Source organism: Myotis daubentonii, chromosome 9 (genome assembly GCF_963259705.1).
Source record: "Myotis daubentonii chromosome 9, mMyoDau2.1, whole genome shotgun sequence".
In the NCBI taxonomy this organism is placed as follows: Eukaryota; Metazoa; Chordata; class Mammalia; order Chiroptera; family Vespertilionidae; genus Myotis; species Myotis daubentonii.
In genome coordinates, this window is record NC_081848.1 from 83,995,801 (window position 1) to 84,021,100 (window position 25,300).

The following is a 25,300-nucleotide window of genomic DNA, read 5'->3' on the forward strand; positions in this document are numbered from 1 at the left end:
CCCTGCGTGGGACGGAAGTGGCCGTGCGTCTGACGCCCCTGGCGGAGGGGAGGGGGGAGGCGGGATCGGGGGGCCGTGAGCGGTTCGCGCGCTTCGGGCCTAGTCCGGACTCGCCGCCTCCGCCGCCATATTCCCGGTAACGGGGGCGCGCGGCCGGGGGCCGGCGGGGCCGGAAGAGGGCTCGGGGCCGGCGCCGAGGCGGGGAGGGGGTCGGTTGAGTTTGGGGCCGTGGGAGTCGGCGGAGGGAGGGAGGCGCGGGCCTTTGTGGGAGGGGGCTGCGCGGCCGGGGCTGCGGGAGGGAGCGGGGCGGGCCTAGCCGGGGGCGAGGACTGGGCCTGGGCGGGGAGCGGGGGCGGCGGGAGCTCCGAGAGCCGCGGGCGCTCGGACCCGGGCCGCCCGGGGCCTAGGCAGGTGCGCCGGGCGGCGGCTGCGGGCTTGGCCTCGGGCGTTCTTCGCAGCGCCGCCCGCGGGCCCCCGGAGCGGAGGCCGGGACTGGCCCGGGGCGCCACGGCCAGCTGCGGCGCGGCTCGGGCCGGGCCCGAGGGTGATGGGCAGCGAGCCCCGCGAGCCGGGGCGGCCTGGGAGAGCGAGGGGCGGCGCGAGGCCGGGGGCGGGGCGGGGCGCGGCGGGGGGGCCGCGCTCGGGTGCCCGGCGGCTGCGTCTCTGGAGACGGGAGGTTGGCAACCTTCGCCCTCCGTCCACCCCGGGACCCACATGCCCGCTAACCCTTGCCTCTTTCTGGGTATCCCAGTGGCGTCTTCCTTACTTTGTCCGTGTCCCGGGCTCGCGATCTGCCTTCCGGAGCCATGTCCGAAGGAGTGGACCTGATTGACATCTACGCCGACGAGGAGTTCAATCAGGTGAGGGGTCGTGGGGAGCTTGGGGACCCCCCCGGGTCGGCCGGGAACCACCTCCGGCCACTTGCAGTGGCTCCAGGTTATGCCAGTCCTTGGGGGTTTGCCGCCTGCACACGCCTCCGCCTCTGCCTGCAGCGCCGACCTTCCAGTCTTCCGACCATCCGGTATGTTAGGTTCATCCGCAGGCGTAATTAGAAAGGCTTTGCTTTAAGAGCAAATAAAAGTCAGGTTTAATGGAGTGGCGTGTGCATCAGCCTGTGGAATGCGCTGCCCCAGGAGCCAGTCGGGTGTCTTGTCTCAAAGACGGACCACACTTAGAAACAGCATCGCGCTCAGCGTTCGCGGGGCTGTGCTGCTGTCCGTTCCTTTGCGATGGTCTCCGGCTGCAGCAGGGAAATAGTGGTCAGTGCCCCCTCTCTCCCATAAGGCAGCGCAAAGGCACGGCATACAGATACTCTCACTTTCCATTTCAGCTGCATTCAGGTTGTTTTCGTCTGTAACTAGCTTGGCTCCAGTCTGAGGGAGGCATCTTGGTGTAGTACGTTTTTTTGATGAATGGAGTTGTTGGGGACCAGCAGTTAAAAAGCTAGTGTAGACCCACCTGCATACCTAAGTTGGATTTATTGGTGCTTTTATGTGACCTCAAGGAACGTTATACAATGACTTTCCTTGAAACGATAATCTCATATTGATAGTCATTGGATTCTGAGCTCTTGAGGTCACATCTCAAGAATGTTGCAAAGTCTCTATTTAAAACTTCGTGTCTTGCCTGGAGTGTTTCAGCACCATTCTACTTGAGTAAGCTGGTTCTTGCCATTGGCATCGTTTTACGGGTGCACATTAGGGCTTGGAGAAAGGGTAAAAGGACCAGCTAGAGAAGGAAAGTATGCTGCTTGGACTCTGGCTTGGATATGAGGCAACCGAAGAGGTTGAAATACATGCTGGGGGTTTTTCCCACTTGGCATAAATTTACATTTAAAAGCCTTTTTAACATAGAGATTTTAAAACACAAAATAAGGATGTAGTGACCTTGTACCCATTGTACAGGTTCACCAGTTATACCTTTTTTAAAACGTGTTTTTTTATTGATTTTAGGGAGAAAGGAAGGGAGAGGGGAGAGAGAGAAACATCGATCAACTGCCTCCTGCAAAACACACACACACACACACACACACATGTACATACGTACATGTGTGTGCAATTGAACCCGCAACCGGATGTGCCCTCACCTGGAATTGAACCACTGACCTCTTGGTACATGGGATGATGCTCAACCAACTGAGCCACACAAGCCAGGCACCAGTTATACTTTTTTTTTTTAATATAATTTTATTGATTTCAGAGAGGGGGAGAGAGAGAAACATCAATGAAGAGAGAGAATCAATGATTGGCTGCCTCCTGCACACCCCCCCATTGGAGGTCAAGCCTGCAACCTGGGGATTGTGCCACGACTGGGCATCAAACCATGACCTCCTGGTTCATAGGTTGAGGCTCAACCACTGAGCCACGCCAGCCAGGCACTAGTTATACCTTTTAATAGTCATTTTCTGGTGTCTCCTCAGGTAAACTGGATGCGTCTACATGTGGCTGTTGATTGACTTACGTACATGAAAAAAATGTTAATTTCAAACAAGTCAAATACTATGGGTAAAAAGAAAGGTTTAGTATAATAAGTAGGTTACAAACCACTGCTTTCCTGAGTTTTCCATGCTACTTTGAGTCAGACACTCATTACCTTTTAACAAGTTATGGTTTGTTTTTTAAATACTTGATAGAAAGAAAAGGAGACTCCCTGGGTGGAGTTGGCTCCCTTCTGTGGGTGGGTAACAGCGCTGCTTTGGGAAAGGGGCAGGAGGGGGTCCTTGACCATAGGTCTAGCCACCGTTGGCCTAAGAAAGCGAAATTTCAGATTTCCTAAACAGTGTAAGTTGTAGGTCAGAGACAAGACACAGGCCTTGTCCAGAGGTCACTGCTTTGTCAGAGTAGAAGACCTTGGCCTCAACCATCCGGTTCCTCCGACCTCTTACTAAAGGAATTTTTATGAGTCTGATAAGCCAAAGATGGTGTGTGGGATCTAGTAGACGTTTATACCAAACAGACAGTATTTGGTGCGCAGCAAGTTGAGGAAAGTGTAGATTTTTAATGTTTTGGGGGAGGAGTGCTTTTTACCCCCGTCAGTGAGTTAATTTTTGGCAGAAATGGTTTTAGTGTTATCTGGAGGCTGCTAAAGAGTAAAAGCTCTATCTGGCTGGAATTGTCAGAAGCAGGCTTAGGCTGGAGGCAGTTATGCGGATAGTGCTTTAGAGTGTTTTAAGAATGTTCTTGATTCGCCCCAAACTGGCCCATGCTCAAAAACTCCATCACATGTACTTGGTTCCCCAGGGAAATGCATTTCCTAGATGGGACCCTGCGGTGTTGACCCTGATCTCTCACATGTGCTGCAAAAAGCCTCTTACGGCGGCTTTCCTCCTGCTTCACAGGGAGTCCTGAGACCCACAGCTCCTCTCTGGGCAGCCGCTGCAGCTGCCTCTCTCCTGAGTGTCTTGTCTCCGTTCCTCGGGCAGGACAGGCAGGCGCTGGGCACAGTCTGCCCAGTCCCCTTCTTAACGCCCATCAGCAAGGGCGTATTGAGCTGCTTCTGTTCGCGAGGCCCTGAGCGGGACTGGTGGGGGCACGGAAGAAGCGTCCGTGTGCTCCAAAGGCCTTTGTGGCGGTTGAGGGGAACGGAGAGTGACGGGGAAGGAGGCTGCGAGGTGAGAGCTGTGGAGATGGTCATTATAAAACCTGAATTTGTAGCTTTGGTTACAATGAAAAGAAGCAATGCTATCAAGTAGGTCACTTTGAAAAAAATAAATCCTGGGCTTATGACTTCCCTTCCCTCAGATATCAAGGAAAGGGGCCGGAGGTGAGCATGCAGTTGCGGAATTATTACTTAAATTTAAAATTCTGCTAGTTCTCTTGTTAACCAAGAAGCTTTATGAGACAATCACAGTTCTGTGAGATAGTCATTCAGTATTAAATACTGCCTTTTTAAGTAAAAAAAAAATTTTTTTTTAATAAATTTTAATTGATTTCATAGAAGAAGGGAGAGGGAGAGAGAGATAGAAACATCAATGATGAGAGAGAATCATGGATCGGCTGTCTCCTGCGTGCCCCACACTGGGGATCGAGCCCACAGCCTGGGCCTGTGCCCTGACCAGGAATCGAACTATAACCTCCTGGTTCATAGCTCAGCCACTGAGCCACACTGGCCAGCCTTGTTTATCTTTTTTTTTAAGTAAAAATTTTATTGTTAATTTGTAGAATTAGGTTTTGCCTTAACCTAATGCATCACTGCATCAATCATCCACTTATTTGGTAACCAGAAAAACTTCAGGTCGTTATCTGTTTTTTGTTTTACCAACCGAAGAAATAAAATGAATTGATGTCACTAACAGATTGAAATCCAAATCCAAATTGATACCTTGTTTCTTCAGTAAAACTACTGCAACACAATCCTCAATAGGCCTTCCTGTGCATGGGAACAGTTCCCATCACCCTCTTTGAACCGAAGCTCTGTGGCCCAGAGAAACCATGTCAGTCTTGTGACAACTTTGACTTGTTGCAGCGTTTTGTGTTTTGTGCAGTGGTGAGGGGACCCGTGCAGCAGGGCCTTCCGGGACTGATTGGCCGAGGCTTACGGTATGGCGACATCCTGGCCACGCGTTTGCCCTCTGAGCTACCCGAGTCTGCATGTTAGTTTGTCATCCAATTATCAGTGGCAATTTTTGTGTTACAGCTTTTGGACACACATCTCGGAATCACAAGTACTACATGGAAGGAATTCCAACTTGATTCCACTGACGATCCAAGATGGTGTGTTTTGAGTTGCATTTCAAAATCCTTGATTTAAAAAAAAAGCCGCCTAGTAGGAGGTTGTGCTCTCCAAAGATAAGATCATGGGGGAGGATCGAGTGCTTTCTCTACCTTTAACCACAAGGGTAAATTACCGTAGGTGGTACATGAACAAATAAGTGACTTATATAAAGTTGGGATAGTTTGAAACAGAAGGTCTATGAAATATTTACACAAAATACTTGTCAGCGTACCCCAGCTTTGTCTGCTTTATTCAGTCTATTACCACCTGCACTCGCAGTGTTAGCGTCTCTCTTTTCCACACACACCATTTTTACGCAAGATCCTTATTTACTGGTTTGCCTAGAACAGTCTTCCAGTCCTTGTCTGACTGATTCCTTCTCTTGCCTTTAAGCTGCCCCTAAAAAGTTTCTCTTGCCACTCTCTTTCTGACATTTTTACAAGGTTTAAACTCCTCCCCTGTGGGGTTTCTTAGGGCAGCGGTCGCCAACCGGTGGTCTGTGAGGTCCGAAACGTTGGCGACCGCTGCCCTAGAGTGTTTGTGATCTTCGAAATCACTGACCTGCCTCAGGAAGGGGAGCCTTTCCCCTTCGCTAGCAAAACACCGTTATCTCGGTGTGCATGTTTCCATTGCACTTCAGATGAGCTGAGAAAATCAAAGATTGTTTCCAAAAGTGTGTGATGGCATGTAGGCCTGAGTGAATTCTGTGCACGGCCAGTGTGGCTCAAGTTGAGTGTCAAGAGGTCACCGGTTGGATTCCTGGTCAGTGCCTGGGTTGTGGGCTCGATCCCTACTGGGGAGCATGCAGGAGGCAGCCAGTCGATGATTTTTCATTGATGTTTCTTTCTGTCTTTACTTCTCCCTTCCTCTCAATCTAAAGCAATAAAAACATATTTTTAAAAAATGATTTTTGTAGTGAGTCTCACCTCTCTAGTCTCAGTTCAGAATCAGCAGTTCTTGTGTTGATATCGAAGGGAGACAGTCATTAGAGCGTCCTGTCCTGAGTTCTTTAGACAGGAAATGACTCTTCAGGGAACTAGACAAGTTACCTAATGTAGGTTTTTCCTTTATTTCCTTTTTTAAAAGGCAGCAATGGCATGAATGAGCTGTGGCTTCCGTAAAACACTTCAAACTTCTGTCTCTGTCATTTTGGCAGCTTACTCTTTAGCACTGTTTGAATGTTAGAGTGTTCGCTGGCAAAATACTTCTCTGATCCTTTAAAAAAAGATCTGAGCCCTAACCGGTTTGGCTCAGTGGATAGAGCGTCGTCCTGCGGCCTGAAGGGTTCCAGGTTCGATTCCGGTCAGGGGCGTGTGCCTTTGTTGCGGACACATCCCCAGTGGGGGGTGTGCGGGAGGCAGCTGATCGATGTTTCTCTCTCATGGATGTTTCTAACTCTCTATCCCTCTCCCTTCCTCTCTGTAAAAAATCAATAAAAATATATTTTTTAAAAAAAAAAGATCTGAGATAATGACATTGCAAAATCTGAAACATTAAGATCCCTTGATAGTTCTTGTGGTTTTAGGGTTTTTGGTGTATAGTGTTAGTCAGCTTGGACTTCCATAACAAAATAATAAAAGCAGGGTGCTGTGAACAAGAGATTTATTTCTCACTGCTCTGGAGGCTAGAAGGCCAGAGTCAGGTGTGGGTTCTGGTGGGCCCTCTTCTGGGTTGTAGACGGCCGGTCTCTTACATTCTCACAGTACGAAGAGCAGAGTGAACAGCCTCTCACTGACTCTTACAGGGCCCTAACCTCATCCATGAGGGCTTCGCCCTCAAGACCCCGTCTAACCCCAATTCCCCTCCCAAAGGCCCCTCCTGATACCGTCCCACTGCGGAGTAGGGTTTCAGCATCTGCACAGGGGCGGGCACACAGACATTCGTCTAGGCCAGTGGTCGGCAAACTCATTAGTCAACAGAGCCAAATATCAACAGTACAACGATTGAAATTTCTTTTGAGAGCAAAATTTTTTAAACTTAAACTATATAGGTAGGTACATTGTTATTAACTTAATTATGGTACTCCTAAGGCTTTGGAAGAGCCACACTCAAGGGGCCAAAGAGCCGAATTTGGCTCGCAAGCCGCAGTTTGCCGACCACAGGTCTATACCAGTGGTTCTCAACCTTGGCTGCACATTAGAATCACCTGGGAATCTTTTTAAAATCCTAATTTCTGGGCCTCATCCTCTGGAAATTCTGTTCTTTGTTATGGGGAGGGGCCACAACATTAGTAACAAAGAAACAGAATTACCGGAGGATGAGACCCAGAAATCAGGATTTTAAAAAGATTCCCAGGTGATTCTAATGTGCAGCCAAGGTTGAGAACCACTGATCTATACAGCAACATGTCACACAGGCAGCAAGTTTTTTTTTTCTTTTTTTAATTATTTTATTGCTTAAAGTATTACAAAGAGTATTACATATGTCTCCTTTTTTCCCCCGTCCTTGACAATCCCCTGGCCTCCCCTACCCCCCAGTGTCTTATGTCCATTGGTTATGCTTATATGCATGCATACAAGTCCTTCAGTTGATCTCTTACCCTCCCCTCCTGCCCCCCAACCCTCCCCGGCCTTCCCAAGGCAGCAAGTTTCTTACAGCAGCGGGCGTCAGCCTCTCGGACCTCACACACCGCTGTCTTCCAGAATAGACATTTATATCGTAAATGCTCACTGTGACGTAGCTCATGGGATGGATACATCTCTTTTCTGAGCCTGATATTTTAGAGCACTTTGGTTTGGATCATTAAACATCTCTGGTATTGCCCAAATATATCCCTTCTATAGGTGTCCTGGTAATATATTGGATCTGCATGTCACTTGAGAAATAGAACTTAGTGAGGGAAAATTCCCCCAGAGTTATTACCTTCCTTTTTACTTTATTTTTTAATGTTTCTTTGATGGTTATTAGAAAGATGGGGTTGTGTACTATGAGTTTTAGAGCTTCCCTAAATCATTTGTGTAAATTAAATAATTTAAACCAGTAATTTCCATTATTTTTTATGGTTTGGTTCCCATTTTAACATGCCTTTCCCTGCTTTCTATTTCTAAATAATATTCTCTATTTCCTATTAAATAGAATAATAAAGTTTGTGTAACTCTTGATTTTGAAAACGCATAAGATACTGAAATTTTCATTAGTGTGTCTTAGACTTGGTGTTTAGAAGCTAAGCTCATGGATATCAATAGTGTGTCCTTACAGTCTTATTTAATCATCATGTACCTTTTAATTCTCACAGGTGCCTGGAGCTAGAATCCTTGCAGACAACTCACAGGGTCTTAGAAGAAAAGCCCACATGAGCTAATTGAGTGAAATAGTTTTAAATGAGGAAGTTCCCAGAGTAGGACAAGGAGGCTCTGTCCGTTCTAGAAAGTGTGTGTGGGTTCCAAGTAAACTAGAGTGAATAGAACGGACACAACGAAAGGTTTGCAAACCCGCCTTTGCCGGCCCCTCATCTCTTAGGACCCAGAGTTCAACAATACAGATCAGATCGATCTGTATGATGACGTGCTGACAGCCACCTCACAGCCCTCAGATGACAGAAGCAGCAGCACGGAGCCACCTCCTCCTGTTCGCCAGGAGCCGTCTCCCAAGCCCAATAACAAGACCCCTGCGATTCTGTACACCTACAGCGGCCTGCGCAACAGGCGGGCTGCTGTGTATGTGGGCAGCTTCTCCTGGGTGAGCTGGGTCACCTCAAAGGCCGGGGGCGGGCCGGGGGGAGAGCGCTGGGAGGTGATGGCATTTTCAAAGACCCGTGTTGCACTGCTTTGTGCTCTGATGGGGTTGGATTTCTTTTTCCTGGGATCAGGTTGGATTGATCTCTGAAAGAGAACTATCCTGAGGACGTTCTGATGCCGAAGAACGCAATGATTAAGTGGGTAGTTGCTTTTTCTGTCATCTTGTTACCACCCCTGACCCTGGGGCTTTATGTCTAGCAGGGTCATCTGTGGGATGAGATTTCAGAGTGAATACCTTGAACTCTTGGTGGTCATTAGATGGTCCTGTGATAATGATGGGTGACAGGGATCAAAGGCCTTGATAGCTCTAGTGCACTCGGGGTAGGTGGTGATTGTTACTCTGCAAGTTGCTGTGTGACATGTTTTGGGGCTGGTGGGGGGTGGCGGGGGCTGTTTCCAAATTAGGAAATGTATACGCTGGGGGGAGTTCCTGACCACGGTCAACGCTGCATATCAGATCTGTAATTAAAAGCTGCTAGTGTCAGCGTTTGAGCTGATGACCAGCCAGCCCAAATGGCAGTCAGAGTTAAACTAGGTCTGACTCTGACTCTGGCGGTGGGGACTGTGGCAGGCGGGTGTTTGGACTTCTGTGTGGGGAGGACAGTAAGCCAAGCCCGCACTAACTGAAGTACTGATGGGCTCTGGGGTTTCCTGGGGCGGTCCTGGCTGTGAATAGGGTCCTAGGTTTGGGGGAAGGGTTGGGGGTGGGGGGCAGTGTAGCTCCTGACATTTCTTCCTTTTCCATTTTGCCGGCCCCAGTGGACCACAGACCAGCAGCTGATCCAGGTTATTCGCTCTATCGGAGTCTATGACGTGGTGGAGTTGAAATTTGCAGAGAATCGAGCAAATGGCCAGTCCAAAGGGTGAGGTCTGGGTTTGAGAAGCTCCTTCTAGTTTGTAACCGTTGGGATAACAGGTCTGCGCTGTATCTTGGCCCTGGATTTTAACCCCTCCCACCCCTGGCCCAGTTCACTGCCTTGGTTTTGGCAAATTGCCTTAGAATGGGGACGTGGCTGCAGTGTAGTAGAACATCTATCCATTGAGGGGCAAAGAAAGCTGACTTCTAATTTCAAGTAAGTAGGCAGATTACAGACTGACACCTTTTTGTTGTTGGTAGTTTGTGTGTGTGTGTGTGTGTGTGTGTGTGTGTGTCTCCAGTAATAGCAAGATACCTTTTGCTTTGCCAGTGGAAGAAAATTTGTTCTTCTGTTGTCTAGTAGCTCTCACTCATTTTTAATGCTTCTTCCTCAAGGTATGCTGAGGTAGTGGTAGCCTCTGAAAACTCTGTCCACAAACTGTTAGAACTCCTGCCGGGAAAAGTTCTTAATGGAGAAAAAGTCGACGTGAGGCCAGCCACCAGGCAGAACCTGTCACAGTTTGAGGCACAGGCTCGGAAACGTGAGTGCGTCCGAGTCCCAAGAGGGGGTACGTGGAGACCATCTGTACGAATGGGGGAGGCTGTGGATTTGTTTTCTGTGGTGTAGGCTCAGCCTACAGTGTGAAGGAATTTGGGGGAGGGGAGGGGGTGGTTGTGGGTGGCAGTGTGGGCAATAAGTCGGCCCAAAATGAGGCCTGTGGTTATACTTTGGTTTTGCCACTAAGTCATGTGACTGGGCTCATTTCCCTTCTGAACTAGATACATGATGTTTAAAGTTCCTGTCAACTCTAAATTGTGTGTTTCTGTCTAAAAAACAATTCAGTGTATAGTGAGTGAATGGGCTTTATTTTAAGACATGCCTCTCTATAAATCATTAAGAAGGAGCCACCCTAATATAGAAGTAAGGTATGTAAAGATGGCTGTAATCTATATATATAAAAGCCTAATAGACCAGCCAACTGTCCGACCAGTAGCTATGATGCGCACTGACCACCAGGGGGCAGATGCTCAACACGGGAGCTGTCGAGCTGCGGTGACTTGGCAGCTGTGGTTCTCGAGTGACTCACCCAGAACCAGAGAGGAAGGAGCCTGATTCTGGGGTGTGTCACCCGAGAACCGCCCTCTCACAACCCGGGGCCCTTCAGGGAATGTTAGAGAGCCAGTTTCGGCCCCATCCCTGCAGGCCAGGCCGAGGGACCCCACTGGTGCATGAGCCCATGCACCTGGCCTCTAGCCCATTGGCTCCCTGCTTCAGGTCTGGCCCTTACAGAAACTTTTCGACTCAATTAGCTAAATGATGGGACATGCAGGATCTACTGGCTGCAGCCCCGATGTCTGGCGCCCGCACCGGCCCATCCACTTAATACCGATTTCCAGTGGAGGTGGCGAATTTTCCCGCTACCACTCTCGGCTGGGATACTGGCCGGGGCTTCCCTCCTTCCGGGCGGACAGTAGCACCAGTGGCAACCTCCCGGGACGGAAAGCAGCGAGGGTGCAGCTCAGGTGGAAAGAAGGAGGTTCCTGCCGCGGTCACAGGACTCTGCCTGGGGGAAGGGTCTGGCGGGAGCCTGACATTGGGCAGGGTCCTGCCCTAGGCCGACTAGATTCCAGGCTAAGTAAATCCTGTTTGCTAAATAATTGCATTTTGCAGCTAAATGCCCACAAGGCGTCAGTTACTGCCAAACTAGGGTAAAGTGAGATGAAAGAAGCAAGACAGCTATAGAGAGAAAGTGACATAGTATTGGGAGAAGAGAGGAGGGAGCCTGATTCCGGGTGCCTCACCTGAGAACCCCCTCTCACAATCCGGGACCCTCTGGGGATGTCGGAGAGCTGGTTTCGGCCTGATTCTCCCAGGCCAGGCTGAGGGACCCCACCAGTGCACGAATCTGTACACCGGGCCTCTAATGTCATAAACCAAGATTGGAAGGATGCTCTGTAAGGAATTGACCTAAAGATGTGCTGGAGCCCATCTGTAGTAAAAGGCAGTTTGGCTCAGTGGATAGAGTGTCAGCCTGCGGACTCAAGGGTCCCGGGTTCGATTCTGGTTGAGGGCACATGCCCGGGTTGTGGGCTCGATCCCCGGAAGGGGGCATGCGGGAGGCAGCCTATCCATGATTCTCTCTCATTATTGATGTTTCTATCTCTCCCTCTCCCTTCCTCTCTGAAATCAATAAAAATATATTTAAAAAAAAAAAAAAAGAGATGTGCTGGAGAATGTGAATTTAACAGTGTTTCTCCAGCATTTTCCAGGGGTGCCCTTTCAATTGCCAGATATTAGTCTGCTTGGCGAGTATTTCTTATTAGAAAAGAAGGTTGCATCATAATACCCTAGCGCCACGCTAGCATCTCTTAAGTGCATCTTACTCCTTTTATTCGACTACTCACCAAGCCACCTGCTGATACTGATTTGGTTTCCAGCTAGGCTCTCCCTGGAAAGAGAATGCACTGACCAGCTGCTGCAAGTGTTCGGTCTGCTTGGCAGTTCTGGTTCTCACTGTAAATGAATGAATTGGCCTTGTGGTCTGTGAATCGGTCTCTGGTGAGTTTGGTTCATAGGAGTCAGTCTCCTAGGCTCGATCCCCGGGTGATCTGTTAAAATGGAGTTTCTGGGCCTGGGACGCCTGAGGACCGGAGCTGGGATTGGCCCGACCTCACAAGGCGCAGCCCCCTGCAAGGCCCTGCCTGGACACCACCTGCCTTGACTTTCCTTGCACGGGGCGGGGGGGAGGGGGGGGCAGCTCCTCTCAGATGGTGCCTGGCATTGATGGGGGTCCGCTGGGACCGGGTAGTGATTGGCCGTTTCTCTCTTGCATGGGAACAGCTGTTCCTTTACCAGATTGAGAGCTTAGCTGGATGTGGTCTGAGCTTCCATGGCCCTGCTGTAGAAGGCACACACTTTTCTTCCTGGACAACTTGTATTTTCAGTCCCTTCTGTTTTAGTCTTCCTATAAAACAACCTTCAGACTTTTCTAAGGTGCATCATTTTACAGCTGCGTCAGGGGTAACATTCCTACCTTCACGTGGCTGTTTATTCCTTGGTGTTACCTTTCTTTGCTGAAATGTTGATGGTGACTGAGTGGTGTTTTTCTGTGTCGTGGACTTGACCTCTGTTAACTCGCTGAGTACAGTTGGTGGACTTCCTTTGGTTAAAAATGGTTGTTACTCTTGGGATTTGTAGCCAAAGATACAAAACAACCTGTAGATGAGGGGACAGGAGATGGGAAGGGGGCTGTCAGAGCTCACACTCACTAAGACCTGTTCTTCCTTCAGTGGGAGAACGTGGGGAATAAGCGAGGGGTCCTGTGATTGAGACATAGAAAGGCGGCGCTGTGATGGCGCTGCTGGGAGGCTGCAGTAGAGGAACCGCAGTGGTGCAGGGTGGTGGACCCCCCTTCTGCCGTAGCCGGAGCAGGGTTCCTAGCAGGTTCTCCTCTTTCCACACGTGCCTGCTGCCGGCGTCTTTCTGCCTCGGAGACTCCCACGCCATGCGATCACGCTCTTCTGTGGGATTCCACGTTGGCCAGGCTTTCCGTGGACCACTACGCTGGGGTGAGGGGACAGATGTAACCGAGTGACCTGAAAGTGCCAGAGGCCCGCTTTCAGCTGCATGCAAACACGCTCTGAGCCCCTGTGCACAGCACCACATGGCGTGCTCTGATGGCGTTCCCGGCGCCCTGCCCTGTGGGGCGGAACATGAGCCATTGAAATGCAGGGGGAGTGCCCGCATTTGAGGCATGTTTTATTCCACGCTTTTGCCAGGAGTCTCTGTTCTCAGTTGTGTGCCATCTGCTCATTCTCTGGGTCGAGCTTTTCTTGGCTCATCTCCCACTTCCTCTTACCTCCCGGTCTCCAGTCTTCTCTTCGTTGCGCCTCTTTTTCATCGCAATGACCGCTTTTGGTACCAGGATGAAGTGTCATCCATCCCAGCCCTTCCTTCTCTCCCCACGTTCCCTGGTTAAAGCGCCTTGGCAAGGAGGCATTCCAGGTGCGCAGAGGATAGAGAAGGTTGGCTAGGACCAGTCCAGGGAGAGGGGCGCTGAATTCTTCTCAGGGGACATGGAATTTCAAATCTGATTGAACCCTGCTGGACAGTAATGAACAAACTTCAACACTGTCATTTTCTCACGGGTGATTAGGCTCCTTCTGCACTGAAAAATACAAGACAAAGCTAAGGATAAGTAACGTGAAGCACTGATGGTTCTAGAGAAAGAATATTTTTGACATACAGAATTTAAGGTGGTACTGCCTTCTGGGTTTATAATTAAGTTGCCTCAGCTTTTTCTCTGATGCCAAAGAAAAGGCAAGAGATGACACTACCTTCTTTTTCAGCCGCTGCTACCTTCTCAGTAGGTGTCCGATGACCTGCCGGAGGATGAACTGGTCCTGTGGGTGTGTCTGAAGCGGGGCAGTGACAGTAGTTGTTTTGCTTCATAGGAATACCTCCGCGGGCCCACTCCCGCGATTCCAGTGATTCTGCTGACGGACGGGCCACGCCCTCTGAGAACCTTGTGCCCTCATCTGCCCGTGTGGATAAGCCCCCCAGTGTGCTGCCCTACTTCAACCGCCCTCCGTCAGCCCTCCCCCTGATGGGTCTGCCCCCACCTCCAATTCCACCCCCACCACCTCTCTCCTCAAGCTTCGGGGTCCCTCCTCCTCCTCCTGGCATCCACTACCAGCATCTCATGCCCCCTCCTCCTCGATTACCTCCTCATCTGGCTGTACCTCCCCCCGGGGCCATCCCACCTGCCCTTCACCTCAACCCAGCCTTCTTCCCCCCACCAAATGCTACAGTGGGGCCTCCACCAGATACATACATGAAGGCCTCGGCCCCCTACAACCACCACGGCAGGTAAGAACTACCTTGTTCCTTTCACAGCTGAGCCAGGTGTAATCGGGTGGACAGTGAGGTAGTTTCCCTCCGAGGAGGAAGTGAGCACTGAATTCTGTGCTTGTGGGAAGCTGTAGTCATAGTGTTGAGTCCTGGGAAATTCTTATCTATTAGATAATGTTTTTATTTGATGCTTTGTTTGCATCTTACTTCTTGACCCAAACCATGTCCTTTGTACCCCTTTTTAAGGGGCTTAATTAAAAAGAGTAGCATAGGTGGCTGTTAGGCTGTGAATGTCTAGCACTGTTGTTGGGTCATGCCAAAAGTATCCAAGTCTAGGACGTAAATCCTGTCTTTGAGGAGAACATGAACACACAAACACTGACCAGGCAGAGACCATGTAAGAAATGACACAGGAGAGCATCGTTCAGAGCATGGTATGACAGAGGGTGGTAAAGACGATCCGGGGTGTGGCAGTCAGGCTGGTGTTGCTTCTGTGCAGCCGGGACTCGGGCCCTCCGCCCTCTACAGTGAGTGAAGCAGAATTTGAAGAGATCATGAAGCGAAACAGAGCAATTTCCAGCAGTGCCATTTCCAAAGCAGTAGCTGGAGCCAGTGCAGGTAACGAACTCTCCCCTTTGCTGCCTTCTCCTTGCCTTCTGTTTTCCCATGTCTCCAGGCCTCGTCATTTCCATTGGCAAGAAATTCAACCAGACAAAATTGGAGCACCGTTAGGTTCTCAACCGTTAGGTCCTCGGGAGGCACGGCTGGCCTGGCTGGTGTGGCTGAGTGGTCGAGCGTCGACCCAGGAGCCATGTCAGTATTGAGTGGGCATCGCCAGAAGCCGTGACTCCTGAGAACCTTTGGTTTCTAAAAGGAGATGACACAGGAAGTTTCAGGGTTCTGGTCCAAGTTTCACTTTATGACATTAGCCATATTCACATGAATGTAAAGGTAGACTATCCAATTTCCAGGTTAACCCCAAGTATTATCTATTTTCCATAATTTCTCAGCTTTGGCTGCAAAATTTAAATCCACAGAGTAGGTTAAAGACAGGAAGTGTACATATTCTCTTTTTATTTTTCCCTCCAGAAAATCTTCATTGGCATCTGAATAAATCTTCTTAAATTAAAAGTAACCTGCTCAGTGCAACAAGTCAGATATACATAGGACTAGAATGAAAATAATCATTGTTCTCCACCAGTTCCTTCATCCCAAGATGATCAAAAACCAGATCTGTCTCCCTCTATTTCTGTTGTTCTCATTCCAGTCATTCAAACCACAACTATTTATTGGAAGCCTGTGAAATGGGCAGAAACGTCCTTCCCTGGTGGAGCTGGCCTCCTGGTGCCTGGCCTCCTCCAGCTCTTGTTTTATTCTCCCTGCCTGTGCCGAGGAGCTGCCAGTCCTCATTATCCCTGGACCTTGTCCGGTCTCCTGCGTTCCTTGCATTGCCTTCTGTCCTTACTGCTCCTAACGCAGCTCAAAAAAGCTTTGTGGTCCTCGCTGGTTTGGCTCAGTGGATAGAGCATTGGCCTGCAGACTGAAAGGTCCCAGGTTCGATTCCGGTCGAGGGCACATGCCCAGGTTGCGGGCTTGATTCCCAGTAGGGGACGTGCAGGAGGCAGCCAATCCATGATTCTCTCTCATCATTGATGTTTCTATCTCTCTCTCTCTCGCTCTCCCTTCCTCTCTGAAATCAATTTTAAAAAATATTTTAAAAAAATAATTAAAAAGAAAACAACAAAACATTTGTGCAAGTCCCCACCCTGTGACCACTTTCCCTGCCAGGCATTGCTCAGATTCGGGGAGTGAAGGGACTAATTCTTGGTGGTAGCATAATTTAAATAAGCAAAGAGGTAAAAATTTAAAATACGCATGTGTATGTATGCATGCTATATACGTTTTAGATATACATTACATGTATGTATACATATGTCTGATGATAAATTTAAGACAGTTTAGTCAGATATGCAGTGTTAATAAAGTCCTCTGCACGGCCCCCTTACAAGTCTGCCTTTTATAGTTTGTGTCGATCCTCCATATGTGTGTTTGTGCATATAACAACATATATGTAATTTTATTGTTTTTACAAAAATGAAATACTGTCTTGTAACTTCAAATTAATATATTCTGCACGTCTGTTACATCGTGTGAAATAATGACATTTACTAAGCCCTTACCTTGTGCCTGGCACTGTGCTAAGCGCTTTACATTGCTTCCTTTGTTTACATACAAGTTGACCTCATGCTTTTTAACAACCATGTAGTAGTCTGTGGAACCACTGATGGATAATTATGTAGCCAGACTCTGTTGAAGGAACTTCAGGTTGTTTCTAATTCTTTGACACAGCAAACAACGCTGAAACAACCGTGATTAAACTTATCCACAGTTGTGAATAGAAGTAGAAAATTTTTAGAATTCCTGGGTCAAAGGTATGCACATTGTTTATTTCAATGGATGTTGTCACACAGCCCTCAGACAGTGCTGCACCAGTTCATACATCCACTAGCGGTCTCTGAGAGCGTCTGTGACTGCAGACGTTGGAACGTAGGTACCCTCTAGTGGACGCCTCCACTCCCGCCTCTTCTGTTGGCTGCGGGGCTGCGGGGCGGCTGGCGGCTCTTGTTTGTGTCCTGAGGTCTCCTTTGTCTAGTTCACCGCCTCTGCTCACCGTTGGCCTTTCCCATCCTTCCCGTCAGGGGATTACAGTGACGCGATCGAGACGCTGCTCACGGCCATAGCTGTTATCAAACAGTCCCGGGTCGCCAATGACGAGCGTTGCCGTGTCCTCATCTCCTCCCTTAAGGACTGTCTTCATGGCATCGAAGCCAAGTCCTACAGCGTGGGTGCCAGCGGGAGCTCGTCCAGGTGAGCTGATGGCTGCTCCAGTGGCGGCCAGCCCCGAGCGGCACTCTTCAGGGATTGGCAGGGGGACAGAAGGAGCCGGGGGGTCTGGCAAGGCCCCGGCTGAAGGAGCAGACCAAGCCCTCGTATTTCAAGGGGAAGAAATTACCCTCACATTTGCAATAATAACTGTTAGCATGTTAGCTGAGGCAGTGGGTTTATTTCGGGGGAAAGATAGACTGGAATAGCCAAGAACATGGGCGTTGGAGCCACCCATGCTTGGATTTGAATCCCAGTTCTGCGCCTAACTCTGTGTGTGACCTTGAGAATGGAATTACTCAACTTTCCAAGTCTCATTTTTCTCAAAAAAGGGGGTGGGGGCTCTAGTAGTACTAATCTTACAGACGTGTAAAGATCAGGTGAGACGATGCATGGACAGCTCTGAGCACTGTGCCTGATACATTAGTAAGATCTCAGCAGATTTAACTGTTGTCATCTTCCCAAAGATGACTAGTCCTCAGAGGACCAACACTGTCAGACAGTGGGTCTGTGATAGAGCAGAAGGCAGGTGTAGACAAGGCTAGAAGACACCAGAGCACAGCACTTAGGGAAGCAGTGTGGTCGGCCCTCTGAGCGCGGCTCAAGGATCTTTCTAACAGGAAAAGACATCGGTCCCGAGAGAGGTCACCTAGCCGGTCCCGGGAGAGCAGCAGGAGGCACCGGGACCTGCTTCACAATGAAGATCGGCATGACGACTATTTCCAAGAAAGGAACCGGGAGCACGAGAGGCACCGGGACAGAGAACGGGACCGGCACCACTGAGAAAGGTGGGACGCAGCCCCATTCTTGCCTGGTGGACGGTCTTTTATGAGAGAAAATTACTGATGGAAGGTTTTTCTCTTTTTATGTGTTATTTTTCTATTTATTGATTTGAGAGAGAGGAAGGGGGAGAGAGAAACGTCGTTTGTTGTTCCACTTATGCATTCATTGATTGTTTCTTATATGTGCCCTGACCGGGGCTTGAACCCACAGTTGTGGCCTATGGGGATGATGCTCTAGTACCAGCCAGGGCTCTTTTTTAGAGCAAATAAAGGAAATGGGCGGGCTTTCGGTTTAGTAACTGAAAATCCAGGAGGGCAAATTTCCCGCTTGTTAGGAGTCTCACACTGAGACGGGCCTGAGATTAAGATATTTTTTGTTTGTTTCTTGGCTGCCTTGCCTGGTATCTGACGCAGCAGGCATAATGGCTAACTAAGAGCAGTGTCTGCGGGCAGTGCCAGAGTGACTCCCACTCCTCCGGCCGTATTGCTTTCTGTTCCACAATTTCTCACTTTTTGAATGAAGGTAAGAAAAGCAGTTGTCTCATTAGATTGCTGAGTGTTCAGTGAGGTGATCCATAGGCAGTTAGCACTCATATACCTGTCACATAGCAAGCTCTTAATAAATGATAGCCATGTCATCAGCATTGCTATGCATTAACCCCACCAAACTTTCAGGTAGAAAATGGGGGAAGTTGACCAGTACAGAAAAGTGAAACCATTGCCTACTTATTTGTTTAACAGTGCAACATTAATGCTTTTAAAAATTGTCTACTAAAAAGATTTTGAAAATCAAGATACTTTTTTCAAAGAGAAGAAAGCTGACCTGAAGAAATTGTAATAGCTTTGGAGACTGCGGAGGATACTTCAATGGAAGGATATATTTGTTTAGGGGAAAAACGTATTTTTTTCTTTTTTTAAAGCAAAACAAAAGCAGGAGAGTTGGGGTGGGGGAACCACATGAACTCAGGTAATTGGAACATTGAGTTCGGCTTGGTTGGATCCAGAGCGAGGCATGTGGCATCACGGCTGCGAGTTTGACACGCTTGGTCTAAAGGCGAGGGTGGGGAGCATCCAGCCTGTAGGCCACACGGGCCTGCAAAACCATTTGGTCTGGCCCTGCCACAGCATTGGGGAGAGTTCATTACATGACCACATATAGCAGGCTAATGTTTAAAAACGTATTTTTACTGATTTCAGAGCAGAAGGCAGAGAGAGAGAGAGAGAGAGAGAGAGAGAGAGGAGAGAGAAACATCAGTGATGAGAGAGAATCCTTGATCAGCTGCCTCCTGCACACCCCACACTGAGGATCGAGCCTGCAACCTGGGCATGTGCCCTTGACCAGAATCAAACCTGGGACCCTTCAGTCTGCAGGCTGATGTGCTATCCACTGAGCCAAACCGGCTAAGGCTGAACCTGAGACTTTTAACTGTCATTTTGCTTCATTTCTTCCAGCTATAAAATAGGGCTGTTTTTCCCCAGTACGCAGATGATTCAATTGGAATAACTGAAAAATTCTGTGAAAACAGGCATTGGGCTGGTTGCAGGCATGTTTGACAAGATGAGGAAAGTGAACTCTGAGGAGGTTTCAATCCCCCAGTTTCTCTCATGTTGGTTACTCCATCCAACCCATAATTTAATCCAAGAGAACTGAATCAGACACCCCAACAATGTCAGTTTCTCATGCTCATCCTAATGCAGTGGTTCTCAACCTTCTGGCCCTTTAAATACAGTTCCTCATGTTGTGACCCAACCATAAAATTATTTTCGTTGCTACTTCATAACTGTCATGTTGCTACTGTTATGAATCATAATGTAAATATCTGATATGCAGGATGGTCCTGGGCGACCCCTGTGAAAGGGTCGTTTGACCGCCAAAGGGGTCGTGACCCACAGGTTGAGAACCGCTGTCCTAATGGCTCATAATTCCCTCTGCAGTTACCAAGTTGTGACTTAGGAGATTTCACGTTGGGCAGATGGTACGTGGGCCTCATTTATCTCAAGAACTTTGCAAACTCTATGTAAATGTTTTTTAGTTAGAAAACAATAGTGCCCAGCCAGTGTGGCTCAGTGGTTGAGCGTTGTCCCATGAACCAGGAGGTTAGGGTTCAATTCCTGGTTAGGGTACATTTTCAGGTTGTGGGTTCGAATCCCCAGTAGGGGTCATGCAGGAGACAGCCAATCAATGATTCTCTCTCATCGAAGTTTCTATTCCTCTCCCCCTCTCGGAGACTTCCCCTCTCTGAAGTCAATTTAAAAAAAAAGTGCCTACTTTATAAATGGTAGCTATTCTTTTTTTTTTTTTTAAGAAAATAATAGTACTTATATTGTGCAAACGGGTGTTCTCTGAGCAAAAAGTGTGTTGTATCAAGCATCGGCAATAGGTCAGCAGCCCTCTTCCTCAGTACAGGCGCCACCTCTGGGCCTGGAGTCTGATTGCCCCACTGCAGGACCCTCGCTCTGTCTGCGTTCAAACATTATCACCAAAATGTAGCCGTACTCTCTTAAGAACTGGGCGCTGTGGTTTATTTCAGCTGATGCACTAGTTATCCTCTGCATCTTGTTCTGTAGGGACAGTTCCCAAAGTACATTTCTTTCAGGGTGTATGTGTGTATGGTTTGGAATTTTAGGATATTCTTCTATCAGTGGTTTTTACATTTTGTGGTTCTCAGCTCTTGCCTCATTATTTTAGAACCTTCTCCTATTTGATGTTAATCATTCTCACCTCATTGCTATCTTCCTGGTTCAATGGAAACTGAGCTTTCTGTTCAATTTTGATCCAGTGCAAATATTCAGAAGCCCAAATGGTGTGACATTGAGAAAGCATTGAAGGCTTCAGTTTTCCCCACAGAAAATGGGACAAAACCTGCGTGTGGAAGTGTTTGGAGAAGCCAGAGGAGAGAGGCCACACCTGATTCTGGGGCTGAAACTGCTGTTTCAGAGTAGAAGGATCACACAGCTTGTGGGTGTCTTGTTTTCTGTGTAGCTCCTTCAGCGTACACCAGTGCATACATAAAGGGTGAGCGTTTGTGTATTAGTGAAATTCTAAGCCTGACTTTAATCCCCCCTTTTTCATTTAGCTATTGTTTCTATATTATACTAGAGGCCCGGTGCACGGAATTCATGCACTTGAGAGAGGGTGGTCCCCTCAGCCCGCCCTGCGCCCTCTAGCAATCCAGGAGCCCTTGGGGGATGTCCAGCTGATGGCTTAGGCCTGCTTCCCTTGGGCCTAAGACAGCAGTTGGACATCCTTAGTGCTGCTGCAGAGGCAGGAGAGGCTCCCGCCACCACGGCTGCACTCGCCAGCTGTGAGCCCAGCTTCTGGCTGAGCAGCGCTCCCCCTGCGTTGAGCATCTGCACCCTGGTGGTCATTGCATATCATAGCGACCGGTGGTTCTGCCTTTCGGCCAATTAGCATATTAGCCTTTTATTGTATAGGATGATCAGGTTCACCAAGCTCCCCCTGCAAATTGGTATTGTGCCATGAGAACAAGGGCTGAGCGGACGAGGGGCCTTCAGTTAGGTGGAGATGTGACAAATGGCTGTAGAGGGTCTTCACTGGGCTCTTAACGCTTCTTGGATGGTGACTGCTGGTTACTGCCTTAACTTCTGCACTCTGTGGCCTGGCCTGGCCAGGTCATTGCAGCTGGGGGTTACTGTGCTGCTTGGCCCCTCACCCACAGCTGTCATCTGGGGAAAGACTTAAACATTTCTTGAGTTTCAGTACAACTTATACCACCTCTGGCTATGTGTGTGTGTGTGTGTGAATGTGTGTGTGTAAGAGAATGCATGTGTGTGTGTGAATGCGTGTGTGAGAATGCGTGTGTGTGAATGCGGGTGTGTGAATGCGTGCGCACACACATACTCATAGAATCCTGATTGAACCAGGGCTGCTTCAAGAGAAGAAAAGCTTTGAGTTTCCTGTGTGAGTACATGCTCTCTGTTAAGCCTCTTAGAAGCTCGGAGGTTAGTGGGTTTGGTTATGCACACGGGTGGTGTCACCATGTGCCTCCCATTTCCATCCCCTCCCCTTAAGGTAAGCTGTGACTTGCTCAGAAGAGATTTCCTGAAACAGAATTTAAATTCACCATGTTCCCTTGTAACAACTTTGCTTGAAATGTTGTAATTTCCATATTTTTCCAGCCCAAGTCCCTTTTTGAGACTTCATTTCATTGTCTTTGCCCACCCCCCACCTTACAGTAAGATGTCACTACTTTTTTCTCGTTACCCAGTAGCTTCTCCTCCAGCCAGTCCCTCACTATTCACAGTGCCAGACACCCAGACAGTCCTTTCTTTCGCTTTCCCAGGCCTGCATTCTCTCTCTGTCTGCATCCCCTACTTCATATGCTGTAACTTCAGAAAATGCCTGGGAAGTCAGTGAAGCCCCCGTTCATCCGAAAGTCACTCTGATGTGTGTTCTCTTCTGATGTTCTTGTTGCAGGAGTCGGTCGGAAGCAAATGTTTTTTAATGGACTTGCATCTCCTCACCTCGATCAGGACTAAAGGACGGAGGCCGCTCCACCCCTTCCCTTCCCTCCAAGCCCCTCCCCCCCAGACACCCAGGGAATGCCCTCTGCCCACAGGATTGAAGACTGCGGCCCTCCCAGTCCCACTCCTGTTTGCTGGGGAAAGAGCCTAAAGACTGCGTGGTTGGGAGGGGAGGCAGACAGGAAGAGGCAGGTCCAGGCCCTGGTCTCCGTAGAGAATGGTGCTTTGTTCAAGGAAATGTGAGTTTCTGATTCTCCAGGAGCAGTTGAGTGGTGAGGTCCATGGGAAGACTTCCTTCTCAAAGAAAAGGAGTCCTTCCAGTGGGATCTAGGAGAGCAGTGGGGGCGCCAGGGGGTGCCCAGGTCCTGCCCTCAGCACTAGGTTTGATGGGGCCAAGAGGGTCCAGACCCCTTGCTAACACCACTTTGTCTAACTCCTTTCCTGCCCAGCCCTTTGAGGAGGGACCATGAGAACAGAAATTCATGAACAGCTTCTCTTACTCTTGCTTTTCCTTCTTACGATTGACGGTTTGTTTCCCTGGCCTCCCAGGCGGACGCCTTCCTGCTCCTGCCACTCAACTTCTCCGAGGACTTGCCCTCGGGTGTGGAGCAGGCCCAGGGGGCGCTGCCTGCTGGGAGCCCCCTGTGTGGAGCAGGCCCAGGGGGCGCTGTCCGCTGAGAGCCCTGCGGAGCCAGTGCCCTCCCTCTGCCTCCCGCTCTGCTCAGGGCTTGGTTGCCTCTTGCAATAACCAGCTCTACCAGGTGTTCTGTTCCCCGGGCTTCACCATTTCGCACGGGAGCCCTTCCCCGAGGGCTGCTTCCTTGTTTTAGAGGAAGGTATTGCCGCTGGGAGTGGGGGCGGCGGACCTCAGCAGCGCAGAGCCCTGGTGCAGTGCCAGGATGGGAGGAGGCCCGGCAGGCAGGGCACGGCCTGCTTCCATCGCCTTGCTTCTGTGTTCGGGTTTGATGTAAGCACGGGCTTGCACCCCCAGGTACCAGTTTCACTTATTGGGGGGGAACCTGACACTAGCAGACAGGTTAGTGTCTTCCCACCGTTTGACTATTGACCTCTATCTCCCCGTGCTCTGCCTGGAGGTACTTCCTGCCTCTGATGAGCAGGGAAGAAGTGGAGCCCGACTTGGAGCTCCGTGTTCTAAGGACCACCCTGGGGCCATTTTCCGCACCGGCATGGAATTGCTTTTCCCGTAACATCTACATGTGATGTTCTGATTGCTGAGGAGGCAGCAGCCACAGGGCCCTGCAGTGCCCAGGGGGCGGTGGGTGCTGTTTGTGCATCTAGAGGGCACGCGGCATCTAACGAGACGTGAGACTTGGCGTGTGAGGTGTAGGGTCATTGGAGACCCTGGTGGCTCAGGGAGAGACTGAGTTGAACTGAACCCTCCTCTCCCCTGCACGTTTCTGACCCCGCCCTCCAGTCCCTGAGGGCGGGCGTCCCCCAGGGCTGGAGAGGCACATCCCCTGGGACAGGCTACAGGTTGTAGCTCCTTTCCCGTCCCAGGTCCCATCCCCACCGCCACCTCAGAACATGGCGCCCTGCCTGCGGTCCGAGTGCGAGGTACTGGGCGTGTCCTCGAGAGCAGCTCCTGTGTCTACAGCGTAGAGACCCAGTAAGGGGACGGTGAGGAACGTATAGAGCGCAGGAAAGCCGTTTACCCGGGAGCTTTTTCTCCCCATTTTGTTTTGTTTTTATTCAATGACACCATTTTTAGTTTTGTTTCCTGATAGCAAAAGGAAACCCCCATCCTCAAAAAGGCCACGGCCCGTCCCCCTGTTGTCGGTGATTTGTTTGTCCTTCTGATAGGTTGAAAATTGTGTAATAAACTTGATGACGCTGTCAATCTTTTATACTGCATTGTATTTTTTTCCTTTTGTAACAAAGTATTTTTAATAAATGGGGTGTGAGCTGTTTTATGGATCTGCATTGAATAGATTTGTTGAGGTGTCGGGCATGGGCATGGGCTAATGTAGAGGCTGGAGTCGCATGCAGGGCGTGTGGTGGCCTGTGGTGCACCTAGGAGGCCTCTAGTGCAGACCTTTTTCCTGAGCCACCGGAACAGTCTGTTAAAGACAAAGTCCAGGTCATCCTTTACCAAGATTCCTTAGATTTACTCCCAGAAGAAATGTCCTCCGTTGGACAGTTGTCCTGATGTCAAGTTCAGGAAGGGAAGTGTCCCCAGGAGTGGGAGGGTGATGGCTAGCGCCTCCTTCCATCCACTGATCTGACTATGGACAGTCAAGATGAAAGCCAGAGCAGCCCTGCCTTCCACACAGGGAGGTTTTAAGAACCAGAGAGATGTGAATGGACATGGATCGTGAGCTGAACTATGAAGTACAGGTTCGGAAGCAGAAGTGTGATCCTAGGGTTCCAGACAACTGGGCTTTTAAAAAGCCAGGCGAACCGCGGAGAGTTGTATGACCAAGATGAACCAGTGTATAATGTGCACTGGGACCAGTAAAGGCGAAATCTGTAAAAATAATTTTTTTAGAGATTTTTTTAAAATATATTTTTATTGATTTCAGAGAGGGAGGGAGAGATAGGAACATCAATGATGAGAATCACTGATCAGCGGCCTCCTGCACGCCCCACATGGGATCGAGCCCTCAACCCAGGCATGTGCCCTGACCAGAAATTGAACCGTGGCCTGGTTCATAGGTTGACGCTCAACCACTGAGCCACCACAGCTGGGCAAAACAAGGCATCTTTACGCAGAAGGGAAATTTGCTAGCGGGTCTGAAACTTGGGAAGAAAGTAGTTGGGGCTGCCTCGGTTCCAACCTGTCCCCCTCCCGCGCCCATCCACACCCAGTCTAGAAACCCACTTATGCCCAGGTGGTGTGTATATAAACTCCCGTGTGATGCCAGCTGCTGGAGAGAACGGCCTTCGTGTCACCCAGGAAGTGCTGTGGTGGTGTAGCGGGACTGTCTTACCCTGGCTGGCTGGCTCAGTCAGGGAGAGCCTTGTCCTGTCCACC

General features: G+C 49.5%; 1 protein-coding gene across 3 annotated transcripts; it reads left to right on the forward strand.

Annotated features, from left to right (window-relative positions):
• The first annotated feature begins 9 nt into the window (after nt 1-9).
• Nucleotides 10-24,239, forward strand: CPSF7 (cleavage and polyadenylation specific factor 7). Of its 3 annotated transcripts, none has more exons than XM_059710484.1 (10): nt 10-136; nt 752-860; nt 8,173-8,391; nt 9,210-9,313; nt 9,703-9,875; nt 13,762-14,176; nt 14,658-14,776; nt 16,858-17,026; nt 17,662-17,829; nt 22,262-24,239. In XM_059710484.1, the coding sequence occupies exons 2-9, from the start codon at nt 807-809 to the stop codon at nt 17,822-17,824; spliced, it is 1,416 nt and encodes a 471-aa protein (XP_059566467.1). In that variant the 5' UTR covers nt 10-136; nt 752-806; the 3' UTR covers nt 17,825-17,829; nt 22,262-24,239. The 3 variants fall into 3 exon arrangements, with proteins under 3 accessions (XP_059566467.1, XP_059566466.1, XP_059566468.1); XM_059710483.1 differs by having other exon boundaries at nt 17-136; nt 9,703-9,848; XM_059710485.1 differs by having other exon boundaries at nt 61-209.
• The last annotated feature ends 1,061 nt before the right edge of the window (nt 24,240-25,300 follow it).